General features: G+C 36.1%; 1 protein-coding gene across 2 annotated transcripts in view; it reads right to left on the reverse strand.

Moving 5' to 3' along the window:
* MRC2 (mannose receptor C-type 2) overlaps positions 1-19,566 on the reverse strand; it is a 107,258-nt gene that overhangs the window by 49,537 nt on the left and 38,155 nt on the right. For both annotated transcript variants that reach the window (XM_087946990.1, XM_087946989.1), the window contains exons 10-21: positions 16,725-16,840; positions 16,311-16,459; positions 13,982-14,199; positions 10,709-10,851; positions 10,234-10,336; positions 9,377-9,515; positions 8,607-8,642; positions 7,046-7,206; positions 4,902-4,969; positions 4,684-4,784; positions 1,667-1,812; positions 902-1,007 (exon numbers count right to left, since the gene is read on the reverse strand). In XM_087946990.1, coding sequence (XP_087803116.1) covers positions 902-1,007; positions 1,667-1,812; positions 4,684-4,784; positions 4,902-4,969; positions 7,046-7,206; positions 8,607-8,642; positions 9,377-9,515; positions 10,234-10,336; positions 10,709-10,851; positions 13,982-14,199; positions 16,311-16,459; positions 16,725-16,840 — 1,486 coding nt within the window. The remainder of the gene's footprint in view (positions 1-901; positions 1,008-1,666; positions 1,813-4,683; positions 4,785-4,901; positions 4,970-7,045; positions 7,207-8,606; positions 8,643-9,376; positions 9,516-10,233; positions 10,337-10,708; positions 10,852-13,981; positions 14,200-16,310; positions 16,460-16,724; positions 16,841-19,566) is intronic.

Here is a 19,566-nt window from a genome sequence, read left to right on the forward strand (position 1 = left end):
TTTTCATATTATCTCCTCTGAGTTTATGCTTGGACCATAGCATAAAAAAGATTTATCCTGGACTGAAATGGTACTTATCCTGACACTTTTTAGTATACTGAGCAGTCTTTTAGTAACAATGATACTGCAACAATTATTCTACAATTGTCTTGTTTAGAACATATAATCTGTTAGTGTAGTTATTCAACAGCTAAAATAAATTCAGTATTTATATTTTCAGAGCCTTCTATTCTTTATTATTACATCAGATATTCCTGGAGTGAATTCCACAAAATAAATTCTGCCTTATCAGGAGCACATTTGTTCTAAGCAGAATTCAGAACAGTTTGGGGATAAGACAGATATCCATATCAAAGACTACTAACTATGATGCTGAGAGGCAAAGAAAGAAACAGATGAATCTCTGGCTATCACACAGTGATTAAAAAGATTATTTTTTTCCTTCCTGTGAACTGGAAGATTATTTATCTTACTGTTCCAGAAATTCCAGATTGAAACGGAAACCATTTTCAGAGGGATAGCTGTTACGAACAAGAAAAGCTTGCACTTTTGTTTTAGTTATAATTGAAACCTATAGCCAATCATGATATTATTTCTTTCAGCAGAGATTATGAAGGCAGCACTGTATAGTTGCAATATAAATTCTGCCCTTCTAGTATGTGCATGTAAGCTCTCAACACATGTACAAAAAAACCTTAAACTGTGAGGTCACCACATTAGTTTCACTATCTCCCCACCCTGACACTTCATTAGGTGAATTTTCTCAAGAAAAATACCATTCTCCCTTATCAAAAAATGTTTTTTCTTGAGGAACTCTCTTATCTGTTCTGGGACCAAAACTTGTCCACTTTTCAGAGGCAGAACAAACATCTGTGTACCTTTACCTTTGGATAAAACCTACCTTGCTCAAGGTGGTTGGAGATAGTAGCCAATATACCTCCCTGAATTTCACATTTTCGCTTTGCCTCCAGCCAAGTCACTTTTTCTTGATTATAGATCTTAAAGCACTATAAATGGTATTTAACAACAGAGAGAAAGAATAAAAAACAGGGTGTGGAGGAATCTTTTTGATGCATATTTGTTTTACAGAAATTTATTATTGCTCCTCTTATTACTCCTCTCTTTCTCTAAAAATGCTCAAGAGACAAAGTACGCCTTTTCTTCCTGCAACAATCTAGTGAGGTAGTGTAGACCAGCGTCCCTCAACCTTTGGGGCACCAGGGACTGGGTTCATGGATAGTTTTTCCACAGACTGGAGGGGCATGGTTTCACATGCTGCCTGCATCCCATGGGTGTGGCTTCAGTTGTTTGTGCAATCCAGTTTCTACCCCTGATGTAGACCAACTAATAATCACAGTCATCAACTGAACCATACTAGGATTTCAGTCAAAAGTCTCATCAACCATAGTTACCATTTTACTGCACTATCTCCTTGACTCATTTATTCTTATATGTTAAACATTAAGTAGGGAAAGGGGAACTCTACTCAGACTTTCTGGAAACTGCCCTGATTCCAGGAATACAGATGTTTGTGAAGAAATGGCTTCAGTATTCTCCACAAAACTTATTTTCTTCTTCTTACATATTCAGCTCAAAGAGGACACACAGACATATATTCCTCTCAAATTGCCCCCCTTAATGATTTACAATAGAGTGATCGGAATACCTTATTAATGAAGGCATGCCAGTCTTGGGCACAGCTGCCAGGAGTTGGTACAGATAGCGATGGCAAGGAGGGCTGCACAGTAGTGATGTTGGTACGCTTGCAAATATAAGGCAGAGCAGTGAGGCATTTCTGGTCACCCCAATCCTCTGCAGAAGGTGGAAAAATGATGATGAGCTTTGTTCAAGGGAAACCAGAACACAGTGGTCCTCTCAAAGAAACTACTGTACTAATAAATGGTGCCAAGACTTGGTATTAAAATTCTGGCAGACAAAAACTCAAAATATGAAACTTGGGATGTTTCCTCTCTTACCTGCTGTGTCTGAAAAGCCATGTAGGCCCACACCACTCAAATAAAATATAAATGAAAGGAACTCCATACACATTTCCATATTAATGGTTAATTGTACTCCAGTTGTTAAAAAGAGAATGGAAAGTGGGGAGATAAGAAACTATAGTGCTTTAACAGCAAGGAAATAAGAACAAAGACAGGAAAGAAGTCTACCACTACAAACATTTCTATGAACTTGGCGTATTGAACAAAGTTTCTCCATGTTGGATAAGGATACCAATTTTGACACTTGGCTAATTGGAAAAAAAGCGAGAAAAAAATATTTCAAGCTTTTTATCATGGTTTTCTTTTTAATAAAATATATTTTTTCTTCATATTTGTTGAAATTGCAGCCTTTTAAAAAACATCTCCTATCTAGAAAGAATGTGATAAAAACTGTAGTTCTACAAGAACTTCAGAAATGTTCATAGCAAAAGAGGTCACCCATGTTGAAGTTTTATATAAGTAATTCAACAGTACTTAGAGTGTGGGGAGAAAGGGAGAAGGGGAGGAATGATTGAAATGAGCTTCAGCTCTCATTATATCTACCATGGGGATGTTTTCCCCATTCGTTGAACTCATCAGTCCATGAAATCAAGGACATTAATTGGGCAAATACAGGTAATTGAGTTACAACCATAATTGATCCTAAAGCTTGTGCTGCTAAGTGAAACATTTGTTAAGAGAGTTTGCTCCATTTTAAGACTTTTCTTGCCACAGTTGTTAAATGAATCATTGCATTTGTTAAATTAGTAGCATGTTTATTAAGCGAAACTGGATTCCCCATTGATGTTCCTTGTCAGAAAGTTGCAAAAGCTGATCACACGACTCCAGGACACTGCAACTGTTATAAATATAAACCACTTGCCAAGCATCTGAATTTTGATCCTAGTTGGACAAGATGTTGCAATGGTTGTGTGAAAAATGGTCACAAGTCCCCTTTTTCAGTAGCATTGGAACTTTGAACAGTCACTAAATGAACTATTGAAAGTCAAGGATTACCTGCACTGGCAGAACCTTTAAAGTCTTAAAGATGGTTTGAAGGCTAGTATTAACTAGCTGCAATGGAAGAACCTTTCTCTGCACCTGGTAAAACTCACTTTGCCTTGAAGACTGATATTCAGTACATCTGGGAAGGAGATATCTATAGCTGAATGTGTTAGAAAGTTGTTGACCCTCCCCTCCATCATAAGTCATATAGACAACTGGTGCATTAGAAGAGATTGGACAAGATAGTATTTAATTTTCCTGAGCATCTATGCAGCCAATTTCTTGGGAGTGAAAAATAAGGAACTGAGGAATTGAGGGAAATAGAAATATTTGGAGGACTCCTGTCCACATAGGGGATGCTTCTTGCGGAATACAATTTATCTCACAGGTTCTTAACAAGGAAACTTTCTCAGCCTCCTACATATATTCCCTGGGAAAACTGGCAAAAGGCTGTTCTGTTAACTGATAGAGAAGGAACATTTGGATGGTTAATTGACTGTTGGCTTTTTAGTGTTTAATTTTTTAATCAGTTCCTTGCGAGATATGCTCCCAAACTCAATTTTACTTTATGCATTTTAAACTATTATTTATTCAGACAATTACCAGGCTTAGAAGAAAATTGAGGACATCTGTTCAATTTTGTTCTGATAAACAAACAAGTCCAGAAGACTGACTGGCAAATGAACTTAATTTCCCAATAACAATGGATGCTAAAGACTTATTTTGAATCTGCAATCAAATAAACATTTCATACCACCTTGGACTCTCCTAAACATTAGAGAACATTTCTTGCAAGATCAATTTATTATCCTTCTATCTGTTTTACCATACAGCAGGTTTCCATGCTTAGAGTTGACTGAAATAGTTAAGCCATGTTTGACTCTATTGCAAATGTTATAGGAATCTATAGTGTAAATTATGGTTCTTTAAGCAAATCTTTCATAGCACTCAGATGAATTCCTTTGTGTTGCCTATAAAGTAGCACAATTTTGCATGGCTGCATATAGAGTGCAGAAACAAATAATGATGCAAGTCAAACTGGTAACTCGTCAGTCACTCCCAGCTTCAGTATGTAATCTCTTGTTGCTTTACGTTCATGTTTGTTTATTACATTATACAATTTTGTATGAGATAACTGCTAAGGGATCTCACTACTCTTCATTACAGGAAAAATCCTTGCACAAATTCTGCTAAATTGTCTGGCCACCCATCTGGAGCTGGGCCTGCTGCCACAGTCACAATTTGGCTTCCACAAACTTCATGGGACTATTGACATGGGTTTTTGTCATGCACTAAGCACCAACTTCAGGAGAAGTATCAAAACAAAGAAAGCAAAGAAATGTTATGCCAGCGTTCCCCAACCTTTCTAGCTTTGCAGATTGGGTTGGGGGGGCAGGAGTGGGGGGGGGAGAGGGGATGATTCTGTGTGAGCAGTGGGCAAGCATGCATTTGCGTGAGTGGCAGGTACATATGCCCACCACTCGTGTAAATGGAGAACACACTTGCCTGCTGTTTGTGCAACTGGGGATGCTTGCCCACCACTTTCGTGGGCCAGTTCCAAACAGCTCAAGTTCTGGTAGTGGGCTGTGGCCTGAGGGTTGGAGATCCCTGTTTTTATGCCATATGCCAACTGGCCAAAGACACAGTAAAGGGACTCAAGAAAGAAATCAATTATCATTTGGGAATGTCTACTACTAACCTCGGCTAGCTGTCATGTACACACACTTCTTTTCTTTGTTGAGAAGCCGTGGTTTACCAGGTGCCCATGAGATGAAATTCAACAGAGAACCATCACACCACCTGGAGGAAGTAAATGGCACAGAGAGAGGCTTTCATATTTTAAGCAAAGATGAAGCTAAGAAAGAAAAACATTTCTAGACCAGTGACAGGTGTTAATGAAGAACACAGAAAACTCACCGAAACCGTCCATCGTTCTCATAGGTGTTTAATCCAATCCACCAATGTTCCTCCTGACCTCTTGAAAACTGGTCAAGGATTGTATATATTGGCATTAGAAATATCATCATGAGTAAGAGGGAGAATGAGAATAAGAGAACTAATCATTTCTCTCCAATTCAAACTACCTGTTGTGACTAAAAAATGCCATCCTGGGCCTCTTTCTTTCGTTATTCTAGCTTTCGATGAAACATGCCTCAAGTACTATTAAATAATTGTTGACATTCTAACCTTCAATCACAAGTCCACCAATTTCTCTTTTAAGTTTTTAATTCTCTATTATATTTTCAAGGATTAAAGAACATGCTTTTATATAACCTTACATACATCGCCTTGTATATTCTTGAAGAAAGGCAGAATAAAATATCAATGTAAGTTGACCTGCAAATACATACCAATCTGCCCAGATTCATCCTAAGTAAGGCTTCAATCCTCACGTAGCTTACCTATATATGAATCCATAACTGCAGACAGCAAGCTCTCTCATACCAAACCATTTTGTTTTGCCTAGCCCAGTATTTATTTAAAAAAAACTTTACCATCACCAGAGTTTGGCATTCTTCAGATGTTTTGAATTAAAACTTCTACTCAGTTCAGCTAGCTTACTCACTGGTCTGGCTAAGGTTCTCACTGAAGCTATCTAATGTGCACCTGATCTAGAAGGCTAAATTATACACTGTAATAGGATCACTTTATGGATAAGTTACCTGGCCCTTCCATTAGGAAAATGATATTAGTATTAAGATCATCCCAACAGCATGGTCTCATTAGTGCTATGTTCTTTGTAGGTACTTTTAAACATAGAATAAAAATAATTATGTACATTAATCCTTAATCCTTCACCTGAAAATTCCAGAAACTGAATCTGAGAACTTGTATATTCAAAACATATGCTCATTTACCAACTGCATTGGAATATAAAGTTCTATAACATATAAATGGAAAAATAGATTTATTTTTTAACTTAAAATAAAAAGTCAAAATCAAAATTGGCTGTGTTTGAATTAAAAGATGCATACACTCTGAACACTTAAACTTATTGGACTCCATTACATTTATATAGAAAAGGACTGCCAAATCAGCACTTCATTGAAGATGTAGTAAGGATAATGCTTCTTTAAAACATATGTTTCCCCAATATTCTCTATATACCGAGTTTGGCAAGAAAGTGGTGGATTGTATAAATAAGTGCAACAAAAGCTAAATTTTTTGGAGGATAATGTTCTTTTGAACTCTAGTACATGGAATTTGGATGATGTAAATGGTTTTTCCACGCTCTTGTTATGGCTAAGACTGATACTGCATCATTGGAAAGATAAAGGTATGCCCTCTTTTAGTCAGTAGATTGAAGACTTGATTACATTTGCTACTTATAAGCAAATTGCTTATAGATGTAGACTTGAATAGACAACTATAATGAAATATAGGATTCATTTATATGATGACTTAAAATGAGTTGTATATGTATTAGAAGTACATTGAATAATATTTGCATTAGTTAAGCAAATATGAAGCTGCAACTATTTACTATTACAATGACACACTGTTTCTTTGTTCTATTCTTTCATATATTTTTTTGTTAAAACACTTTATATGGCGTTTTTTCTCTTCTCTTTCACAATATAAGCATTTCTAAATTATCTTTGTGTTTTTTGTTTTTGTTTTGTTAATCATTAAAAAGCAATAAAAATAAATTATATAATATCCTATACAAATTTGCAAATTTAAGTTACGATATAAATAGATTCTTGTTTTTGATGTTTTCCTCCAGACCACCCACCCATCCTACCAATCACCAATATTTTATTTTTGTAATAGGCTGCTTTCCAAATGGATATGTTATCAGGGGTAGTCCATCCTCCACAGATTTTGTTTTCTAAAGAAAATCAAAACTACTTTGTCTTCTTTTTATAAATATTGTGTGTTTCTTACAACTTCCATTTTTGATTTTTCCATTAAAAAGTTGTTTTGTATGGATGGAAATATGGAAATGTCTTTTGACTGATCTTGAAACCCCTACAATCTCTAAGACAACACAATACCAATTTGACTAATTTTATTCGACATGAATTCATCACAGCATCATAGTTTAGATAATATCCTACCTTCTTCAAGTTTTGGCCCAGAAAATCCAATTCAGTTTGGCTATGAATTGATACCAACTCAGCTTGAAACCATGTGCAAATCCGTTGAGCCTGCACCCAAGTTGAATGGTGATCAAAGAACTTGTATTCAGCATCCTGAAACTTTAACCACTCATTACTCCCTGCAGACAAAGTGAGAAAATAACTGGCCTATCTTAATGTACAAAAATCAATGATGTACAAAAATCAATGTTGCAGCAAATAATCCTTGAAGGAATCATTTCTTCTACTTAGCTAGTTACTCTTTCATTATTTTGCTTTGGTTCTCCTAAGAGAAGAGTTTAAAATCCTGAATGAACAGGTTTCACCTAAACCATATCCAATTTCTGCTCATAAACTAATGTAGGTGAACATTATCCTCATTAGCATGTAATATTTATGAACACAATATCTTGACCATGAATTTCTTGTCATCCAAATATTGTTAGAGTACAACCCCCTTCATCCATCACCATTGCACATAGTGAATGGGACCGACTGGAATTTAATTCCAATTGCAGTATGTTTCTCACCCAAGATGAAATAAATGTCAAATCAAATTCTTTGAGTCTGGTCAGTAATCCACACTCAATAAAACTTATTAAATATAACCTACATAGCAGAGCTGTAATAGAGAACATACCAAGTAAAATAAATGTCATGCTGGGTCAATATACAACACAATAACTTGTTTCTGAATAAACACAACCAAAACCAAATGCATAATAGAAAATCACTTCCTGCCCCATAAGACAGAAGATTCAACAAGCTTAATTTTCTTATTGCTTTAAGAACCATCAAAGTTGCATCTCCCACAAACATTTACATTAAATGGTGTTTGTGCTGAATATAACATATTGAAGCCAGAGTATTAGATTAGTATTATACAGTAAAAATAAATGCTGTGTTCAGCTTCAGTCAATTATTTTTCTTTTTCAGTTTTTTCCAGATCACATTTGATTCCAGAAACCATAATCATGATATGCTGGGGTGTATACTCACAAAAAACCATCCCACTTTCATTTTAATCAACTTTTCCTTCTGCTGCCTCAAGCACTGATCTGTCTTTTTGATGTAGGGCCTTATTGGCTTGATTATTCCCTTCCTCCCTTGGAACTTAGGGATCTGCGCCTTCTCAGAGCAATCAATCCACAAAGCAAATGTCTTAAAACTGTTTCACACATATTAGGTCTCTGCAAGTTCACCCAACTTCTAAATATCAAATCCTTTCTAGTTTTAATTGATTAACAAAGATTCTTACCAACCACCTGCTGGAAAAATAATTCATTTTTAAGAAACATAATCTATTATTGCCAACTACAATAGTCTACTGATAATGTGGGATACTACCACATCTGTATATGTAAGTTTTGACACCCAATGTTCATAAAATTCCTAAAGCATAATATTAACTTTGTTATTTTTAATTTGCATATATCAGAACAAATACCTGTTGTGTATATAAATCAAAGAATGGACATAACTTTACAAGAAGGGGGGCAACAGAAATAGGATAAATCGACATAGGACTCGATATACTCACCTTGGATGGTTGTTTCTGGTTCTGTTACCTCAATTCCTATTGAATGAATGAATGAATGAATGAATGAATGAATGAATGAATGAATGAATGACAGATCATATCCCCATCAAGCATATCAAACTGTTTTTAAGAAAGCAGTAAAATGAATTATTTTTATTTAAAACACCCATAAAGCAAGGGAATTAATTTCCCTTTTTATTAAAAAATAGTTATGGATTCTTCTATTTTCTTCCCTGCAAAACTCAGAGCAATTAGGAATGAGCTATCCACATAAATTTGTGAGTTAGACAATAACTGCCATAATAATGCAGCAATAAAAAGAAAAGCAAGTGTAGTGGATAAAGCTATTTCTAAAAAATTTCAGGACAGTCATAACAAAAAAGTTAAGCTGGCAAATCAAATGGGGTAAAACTGTCTCAGTCAAAGTACGCAGCTATAACTATATTATTAATATGGTCTACTTAGATCTAGATTTTCAAAAGTAACTGACAGCTAGTAGGCATTTTTCACTTAACTAAAATTAGCTAATAAATCCTTTTTAAAATCTCATATTTAAAGACATACAGAAATGAAGAAATAAACAGGAAAAATTATGATAGAGATGCTTAATAGTATTTATAAGTACATAAGCATTCAATTCCCCAAACTGTGAATGGAATTAAGAATGCAAACCATGCCCAAATTTTATCTCCAATACCTTGTGCTCTGTATAATCTCATCACTTCTTTTATACTGCTCCCTCCCTACTTCCTCATTACAATCCCAGTCACCTTTGGGCAATTTGCAGATCCAGTCCAGTTTAATTTCACACTGCAGAGGCACCCACTGCAAAGATGCCAAGTCCAGGGCCACACAGTTACGGATGTCATCATTATCATGATTACTGCGGTCAAAGTTGTGATAAGAAAACTAAAGGCCAAAATCAAATGGGAAGCAGTTAGTTCCAAAGAGATTTGCTTCAGGAGAAAAACTCTCTGATCATATTTGGTTGCAAGTGCAAAAAAGTCTCAGATAGGCTGCTCTTGATCCTCTGCCAACACACTCTTATTTCCTCCTCTCCTAAGTTATGCTTAGTTTTCCAAAGGTTACAGCATTTTGGGTGAGAAAAATGAAATATTTTCTAATGTTTGTGCTTTACATTATTAAAGTAGTCTAGTTTTGAAACTACTTACCAAGTCAAAAAATAAACAAGTATATATGAAAGCTGAGCTTGCCGGGGATATCTTATCCATTATAATTAATCAAAACAGCTGATAGTGAGAATTTTTCACAGTCAGAAAAAAGAGACAGATATTCTTGCTGCAAAATCCATATTTTCCCAAACCTTTTTCAGTTTTTTTTTTCATATAAATACATATTGGCATTTAATTTGTTTGATGCATTGGAATACAAAATACAGAATAGAGAGAATGTTATTTATTATAAAATTGATAGGTTTTTCTGTTTTCAGTGTAAAATTTTTAATTAATTGGTCTCTAAGCAGACAAAATTAATGCTATATTAAACAACCTGTAACTCAATTTGTAATTTTGAAAAAGCTGATTCAATAAATAAAGTACTATAATAAATACTGTATAAATATTTACACTTTTGCGTGTATATTCCAAATATAAAATCTACTACTCACTCCAACACCATCACTCCAGCTCCAGCTTCCCTCAGCTCTAGGACTACGGCGATTCAAGCCAATCCAGAACCAATGTTGTTCATGAATGTCAGGTTCCAACTCCCTGGGTCATAGCAAAGTGGGAAAGAAAGAGATGATTGCATAGGTGAAAAAAAAATTACTTTGACAGAATTAAGAGAAGTAGTCTGAGTTTGCTGCTGATGCTGAGAAAAATTCGAGCAATTCATCTTCTTCTTTATTTCCCCTGATTACTTGCCCCAAATAAAAATATTGCCATGATTTAAATTATCTTTTTCGTGAGGTCTATTTGGGCCTTTACAAAATATATAGAAAAACTCTGGGTAAAATTACCTTATACTCAGCCAGTGCATGTATATATTCAGGAGCACAGAGAAACGCACAAATGTATATAAGCCTGTAACTCCAAAGTATACATTTTCTAATTAGTCACAAAAGTACTTAATTTATTCCTCACCCAAAAATCTTGTTGAGGGTATTGGCTACAAAATGTTCCTCCTCATAATCACTCAAGCTCAAGAGCTGTGCTTTTAATTCCTGACAGAACAAATGTGCTGTGATCCAATTTTTCTTTTCCTGAAGCTTATCATAGCTGAATACCTGTCCAAAAATTAAGGAGAAAGGGTAATTTTACTAATTTATGCCTGTTATTATCCCAGCATGACTGACTCTGGTTTTTGTTAGAAATGTATGACAGGATATACCTCACGCAAATACTGCACTGGAAAATGAAATCTATCCTGTTAAAGAAGAATGCTCCATTGGAATAATATTCCTTCTTCTGAAGACTCAACAAAGGCAGAATCTGATAAATATGCAAAAGGAGCATCATGTTTTTCTCATGACCTGCATGGTATCTGGGATAGAATAATGTGAATCTCATGTTTTATTCTACCTAAGGCCTTCAATATTGATTGCAGTTTGGGTTTTTTTCTTACTTAATCAAAACCATATTTAAAGTAATGTGCGATAGAGCTACAAATCTATACATTACACCCGTTACCTTTCTCCTCAGTTCATAGACATAAAACATTTCAATTGGTCTTTTTCTCATCTCATCTGCTAATTTATTCCCTGGTATCCTTTGCTTTTATATTCCAAGTCACAGTCTTCTATGCTTATTTTATTTTTATTTATTTTTGGTGTTATTATATACTATTATAATTTAAATGGATAGGTTACAAGCAGTACTAAAACAAGGACAACAATACAGTACATTACAATACAGTACATTACAATTACAGACACTATGCATTAATCTTTTCCCCAAACTTTCTTTAAAAAGCACTGTTTGAACTAGATTCTGGAAGGCCAAAAGTGGAAAATATTCCACAGTGAAAAAGCATTCTCTATACTTTTTGCCATTTCACCTTTCTATAACAAGGACTCCTATGTTATTTTCTCAGAGAGCATGTTCAGGACCAAGCAAAACTGCTTTGTACTTTGAAATGAATGGATAACATATGAGAGTTTGCAGAATAACAGAGTTGGAAGAGACTGGAAGAGTACAGAATAACAGAGTTGGAAGAGACTGTGGAAATATTTTAGTCCAACCCCCTGTTCAGACTGGAGACCCTATTATATTCTAGACAAATGGCTATCCAATCTCTTCTCCACCCACAACCTCTGGAGGCAAGAGGTTCCACCGATTAATTATTGTCAGGAAATTTCTCCTTAGTTTTAGGTTGGATGGCTCCTTAATAAGTTTCCGTTATTTCTTGTCCTATTCTCAGGTGCTTTGGAGTAGAAGTTGACTTCCCACTTCTCTGTAACAACCCCTCAAATCTTGGAAGACTGCTATCATGTCATTACTAGTCCTTCTTTCATTAGAGTAGATATACCCAGTTCCTGCAGTTCATCATATGTTTGCTTCCAGCCCTTTAATCATCTTTGTTGCTCTTTCCTACACTTTCAACTTTTTTTTGTATCATGGTGAACAAAACTGATGCAATCTTCGAAGCAGTATAAAGCAGTACTGTCAAATGTAATGTCCCTAAATAGCAATTCCTGTTTCCAACAAGTTGGTTGCTATATTTTACATTAATTGCAGCTTCTAAGTAGCCTTAAAAAATACCCTTTTATTACAAATATTTTCACACTATTCTGCAGAACTAGAGGATCTCTGACTTGCAAACCAATATGCTGTTACTGTCTCATACCAGCTAGGAAATGCAATCACATTCAAACTATAGCATTTATGCTGAATTATGAAACTGCTGCATTAAAATCAGTTCAAGTTAAAATCATTCTCTTTCCTTTAATCCTTTGGGTATACAGTGATGCTTAAAAGTTGGTGAACCCTTTTGAATGTTCAATATATATTTGCATAAATATGACCTGAAATGTGATAAGTTCTCCACACAAGTTCTAAAACTAGATAAAGAGAACCCAGTTAAAAAAAAATGAGTTAAAAACTTTAGACTTGTTCATATAAGAGATGACTAGGCTGAGCCTGAGGGTGGAGTCATCAGTTTGAAATCTCTATGCTCTCATAAAAAACTTAAATCCAGTCCCCTTTGAAGTCCATTGACTCTTACTTGGCATCAATTTGCCTTGACCATTAGTAGATCAGATTCTTGTGAATAGGTAGCATGTAATAAACTTGTAATACTTTTGAACTCTATTCTGGTTCCTGATTTCTTGCATCTGAGAGTTCATTTATTTACTGAGAAAAATGATCCAAAGTATATATCTGTGTATGGCAAAAGTATGTGAACCTCTAGGATTATCAGTTCATTTGAAGGTGAAGTTAGTGTCACGTTTCTTAATCAATGGGATAATAATCAGATGTCAGTGTTTGTGAGACCACAATCAGAAGAAACTAGGCAACAATGGTTTGCACAGCAGAGTTAAAAGGAGAAAGCCACTACTCTCCACAAAGAATACTGATGGTGATTTAGTTTGTGAAAAACCACATGGATAAGCCAGTAGGCTATTGGAAGAATGTCCTGTGGACAGATGAGACCAAAAAAGAACTTTTTGGCTTGAATGAAAAGTTTTATGTTTTGCAAAAGGAAAACACTATATTCCAGCATAAGAACCTTTTCCCATCTGTGAAACATGGTGATGGCAGCATCATAGTTTGGGGCTAGTTTGCTGCCTCTGGACCAGGATCACTTACCATAATTGACAGAACTATGAATTCTGAATCATATTAGATAATTCTGTAGAGGGGGTGGAAACAGAATATATGTAAACTGAAACTCAAAAGAAAATGGGTCACATAGCAAAACACAAGTTACACAACCACAGAATGATTAAAACAATCTTTAGACTAGCCAAGTCAAAGTCCTAATCTTAATCCTAGAAAAATGTGGAAGGATTTGAAGCAGGCAGTTCATCTCAGGAAGTCCACCAGCATCCCCAAGTTTAAGTTGTTTTGGCAAGAAGGAATTAGCTAAAAGTTCCTTCAAGCCAATGTGCAGGGAAGATAACAGTTATTGGAAACATGTGGTTGCAGTCACTGCTGCATAAAGAAAGCACACCAGATATTGAAAGCAAAGATTCACATTTTGCCACACCCAAATATGGAGCTTTGGATCATTTTCCTCAATAAATAAGAAGTCTAATATTTTGACTCATCTATCTAATTTTAGAACTTGTGTAGAGAACAGATGTTTTAGCTCACATTTATGCAGGAATATTGAAAATTCAAAGGTATTCTCAAACTTTTAAGCATCCCTGCAAATCACTAAGGTGGTTGGCTGCCTTCCTTTTACACAGGACTTACTTTATAGCAATATCTCAGCTTGGAGGTAGTGGTCCAACCTGAAGGACAAGAGCCAGTGAGACTGGGTGTAGGATGTGGTGAAGGAAGTTCAGGATTAACTGGTGTCCCCAGATTCTGTCTGCAGATATACTTGGCCTTGAATGTAGTGCAGTTCTTTACTTCCCACAGGCCCATGGCACTTCCTGTGGCCAAAGCAACACAGCCACCTTTGTTATAACCTAATAAGTTCATGAGAAAAAGGAAATACACAAGAGTAAAGGTTTAAATTAATATTTTCTTTCTGATTCAAAATACCATTTTACAAGATTGCTACCATTACAAAGGCTGACCTTTCTCCTTCCTCGAATCACAAAATACCATTCTGATCTTATCAAATGTGTATTCAAGCTGAAATGTTATTGTCATATTGATTGCAAACTTTTTATAAGAAGATGGCCAGAGACTATAGTTAATATCATACTGATATCTGATGAATGTTATATATAGCAGATAGTAGGGGAAATATACAATTTTGTTTTATTTTTTCATTCCAGTTGTTCCTTGTTCCTTTGACTCAATTTCCATAGTATTAACTTGAAAGAGAGATGATGCAAAACATTTACTATTACTGCTGTTGTTATCAAATTATATGCTACCCATTTCACAATTCAAGACTCTGAACAGCTTAAATATAAAAATAATTTTTATATAAATATAAAAACAGATTAAAATTGCAAAAGCTAAAATAAACTAAAAAAAGGGTTTGGAGGTAGAGGTGAAAGTGCCTTCTCTGGTAGTGCACCAACTACCAGCTTCTCCTTCAGGACTCCACGCCAGCAGCATTGCCTTGTCTGAAGGCTAAAAACGAGAGAGTAGATTTTACTTTTGTAGCAAGATATTCCAAAGGATGGGGACCGTTGCAGAAAAGGCCTTTTCCTGAATCCCAACAGTCAAAATTCCTTGGCTGATTGGATATGCAGTAGGGCCTTCTGCTAACATGACCAGGGCAAATCAATTCTATTGGGGAAAGATGTTCTGCAGATATGCGGGATTTATGCCATAAAGGACTTTAAAGGTGAGAACTACTGCCTTGAATTGCACCCAGAAGCGGAGTGAAGCCAGTGAAGTTTGCATAACAGTGGTGTTACACTTGCCACCTTAGGGGCCTCCAAAACTGTCTGTGCTGCTCCACCTGGACCAACTGTAGCTTCCAAATAAACTTCAAAAGTAGCCCCATGTACAGCGCACTGCAGTCATCCAAGCGGGAGATGACCAGGACAAGAATGACTGAACACAGTCTAACAATGCATAAAAGGGCACAACTGACACACAACACAAAGTTGTGGGGAGGCTCTCCTATCCAGAAGTGCTATCTACGCTTTGAGCAGGAGATATGGGCCTAAGAGAACCCCCAAGTTGTATAACAAGTCTGCCTAGGGGACTGCCACCCTATTCATAACTAAAGATGATAAAGCTCTGCATACCCAAGGCTTTGCATACCCCTGGCCACTCTGTCTTACAGAGGGTTCAGTTGGAGCCTGTTGTCCCTCACAAGGCTTCCACAGCCTCCAGGCACTACAAAAGAACAGTCAGAGCATCACTTGTGTCAGCAGGGATGGAGATGTAAAGCTGAGTATCATCAGTATACTGATGTCTTAATCCATGGTGTTGGGTTATCTCACCCAGCAGTTAAAAAGGAGAGAGTACCAAGCCCTGTAGCACCTCACAAAAGAACGGCTGTAGTCTCAATCTCTTCCCCCCCCTGCATTAGCATTGATTGGAACCAACTACAGAGAAAGGAACCAAATCAGTGCAATGCGTGTACCACCCAGTTCCGCAGCCAGTACAAAAGGATTCTATGGTCGATGATATCATGATAAGCATTTTTCTAAACACACTAATGTGTGCAGAGTAATATGAGGCCATAATGAAATCCTGAACATTTTTGCTCTCAGGTACAGGAATGCAGCATATTATATAACCCCCTGAAAGCCTAAGAATTTCTCCCTGTAAGAGAAGATGTTTCGTAGGGAAGATTTTGAAATAGTATAATGAGAACTATGCACAGTATTTCAAATAGAACTATATTGTAATTCAATAAGATGTTGACCCTTAAAATAATAGGTAGTATCCATTTCTTAATCATTCTTAATATGAACATTTTCATTGCTGATTCACACAAAATTAATGTTTAATAAAGCAAACCACAAGATTTTTTTCTAAAAGGCCACTGTATATTGATATACCACATCAATATAAATATGAAGTTTTTTCTTATATTTAGTACTTATAACGAAGTATATAAGAATGTATATACTTATACTCTTATGATTTGGAACATGATATATACCAGGTTGGTTGCGGTTCCAGTGAGTGTAAGTGACTTCATCTCCACTCAACCAAAGGAAAGAACCAGTTTCATTTATGTCTTGTAATGCAGTCCAGAAATATTCATCCTCCCAGCCATAGATGAGGCTGCTCACGTAGGCCTGCTCAAACCTGGTCCAGGAAAAAAGGAACAAATCCATCATTTTCTCACCTCTTCCTCCAACCCTAATCTTCTTCCAGAGCTTCTGCCATTTTGTACTATCTCTGGCAACTAAGTAGCACATACTCCTTCCAAAGGCAACCAAGAGGACAATGGATAAATACTTCGAAAGCTTTACATTGGAGCATCCAGAAGCCAATCTCACCAATACCTGAATATTTTTTTAAAATGCCACAATACAAAACTCCTCTTGGTGACTTATGGCAGGATACATACCTGTTGGTAATGGTAACCAGGGCAGAGCCAAAATCCATGCACATTTTTCGAGCTTCGTTGTATATCACATGGTCATCCCCCAGCCAATAGCATGATGGACTGTGCCATTTCCAACCCTGAGAAGAACAGAACAAGATTGTCTTCAAATTTCCATGTGTTAAATTAGTCTGCATCAACAATTACATTATTTTTTCTTTGACAGAATAAAGATTGAAAATATTCCAATATTTTTTAACTTAAGAAAATGTTAAATTACCTTCATAAAAACAGAGTGAATATTATTGTAGAAGGACACCAAAGAGATATTTTTATCTTGCTGTCTATCTGGAGTAAGGCTTCCAGATCTGGGCTGCAAAAATCTAGACAGCCATGAGATGAGAGGTTGATCATTTTCTTTATCTTGTTCCTGCTATTTTGTGGTCATTGTTTTGCAGCCCAAATCTGGTAGTTCTTAGCCTATTGTCAAACTCAGTCATAAAGTTAGAATGGATGGCACAAACACTCCAGCAACCAACAGTAGCTGAAAAGATTATCCAGATCATTTTTGTCCTTCTTAGTCCTTCAAGTCATAATTGATGGTAACAATGAAATATTACTACCTAACAACAAGAGAGTGACAGGAAAGAAATAAAAAGAACAACTGAAGGGGAGAATAGTGCTCCTTCTGTGCTGCTGGTCTCCATTATTCATCACTGCCTAGTAAACCTGTCACAGGATAAGCAAAGAACATAGGGAAACACGGGAACTGGTAAGTTCATAGTCCATTTACATAAACATATATGTTTATAGCCATTGTCATAATTTCTTATAAGAAATTAATTTGTAAGGCAGGCTACAATTTGCAAAATATAGCATTTTCTACATGCTAATTAGTCCCTGTAACTTGAATGCATAATTGAAACATTCATTATATTAATAGCAAAATAAAAATATCACAATAATAATAAAATAAAAAATTAAGGTTGTATGCCACCAAGAGTCTTTCAAGGGAAGCAGGCAGGCATAAAACAAAAGCTCTGAGAAAAGGTTGTCCTTACAATGTCAGATCTTCTCAGTATTTACACAATGCCTTTCTTTAGTCTAAGCAATGCCATTTCCACCCCACTGCCCTTAAATGCCTGCCCTGATTTTTCCTTCCTGTATCCCCTCAGCTGCAGGTCTCAGGTGCATCTTTTCTGATTGTATCAAACTGATCCTTTTATTTATATTTTGGGAACTGTGAGGTTCAGCACGTGGAATTGTTTAAGGAGGCTAAAAGGGGCACAGGTTCTTTTCATTGGCAGCCCTTCCACGGAACCAAATACTATAATAAACCAAATACACCAATAATCCAAAACATGCTTCACCTCAAATTCTTCCTCTCAATTTCAACTATGAGAGCATGGTGGACAGAAATACACACAAGCCAATGCAGCTGTTCGGGCTCAGGATGGAATAATCAAAAACTGGATGTAGCCTTAATTCATGGGGCAGCTACAAATGAAAGGCTATAGAACAGGATATAGTCCAATAAACTTAGCCTCCAATTTGATGGCTAATAGCCCTTTTTAAAATCATCATAGTTCCATTCAGCTGAAAAGATTTGCCAGAAAGAAAAGAATTCACAATAGAGGAGACAGTTCTCAAAATGTAGAACAGATTATATAGAACAACTCTGGACACAAAATCAAAAGCAACTATCTTTACAACAAGGGCAAGATATTTGAACAGAAGCTTAAGACTTCCCGAGAATCTGAATTCCACTGACAGAAATCTCCTTCTTGGTTAGATGGTGAGTAAAATGGTTAAGGCAGCTAAATTAGGAACAACTTCATCAGTGATGGGATTCCATTTTTTTTACTACCGGTTCTGTGGGCGTGGCTTGGTGGGTATGGATACTGTAAAATCTCCAGTCAGAGGTGGTATTTGCCAGTTCTCCGAACTACTCAAAATTTCTGCTACCGGTTCTCCAGAACTGGTCAGAACCTGCTGAATACCACCTCTGAATTTCATGTTAAAAGAGAAAATCGGGGTGAGGCACATCAGCCTTACTGTACTGGTGCTATAAAAATTATTCTATTATTTCTCTGGATTTTATTTTTTAACTAAAAGCCAAAACAAACATAATGGTTTGCTTTTTGCCTCTGCAAAAATCAATGCCAATCCAAAACAATTCAGGAGAATTTCTGGGTTCAAATTAAAACTCATTTTACATTTCATGTCTGCCACTTATTATGTTAAAATTTGGATGAATGGGAGAGCTATCCTTTGAACTTCTTTTAGCCATAGCCATGACCTTATATGAGCTGTTTGCTGAGCATGTTTTTTTAAAATTGTTTAACTAGAAATCGATGAGCCAGGTTTACAAATATTGTCAGTCTTCTTTGATAAAATTGTTTTTACTTCCATATAAATGAGACAAAATAACCTTAAACCAAAGATCACACTTCTGGAAAGGGAAATGTGAGGGTCAAAAACGTATGGCAAAATAACACAAGAATGGGCATAATCAAAATTTTCTTTTTCTTTTGTCAGGGAGAGCAAATGAATATTTGCATCTCGATTCCCACAAAGGAAAATCATTCCAATTTGGGACGAAGAAGTTAAGCAGTGAAAATGTACAAACCTACTTCTGAAAATTCTCCCCACCACCACCACGGCCCCCCGCTGCTCCCCACCAAAAGGGAGTGAGTTTTTGATCCTGATCTCTGAGGACATTCTGGCATTTTCAAAATGAGGGAGATGACAGGCTATTGTGATGTAAGTCCTTGACTTACAACGACAACTGAGTGCAAAATTTCCATAGCTAAATAAATAAATTTTGCCCCTTTTTATGATCTTTCTTGCCACAGTTGTTAAGTGA

This window comes from Notechis scutatus, chromosome Z (genome assembly GCF_049901735.1).
Source record: "Notechis scutatus isolate UNSWTSFEM ecotype Mainland chromosome Z, rNotScu1.2, whole genome shotgun sequence".
NCBI lineage: Eukaryota > Metazoa > Chordata > Lepidosauria > Squamata > Elapidae > Notechis > Notechis scutatus.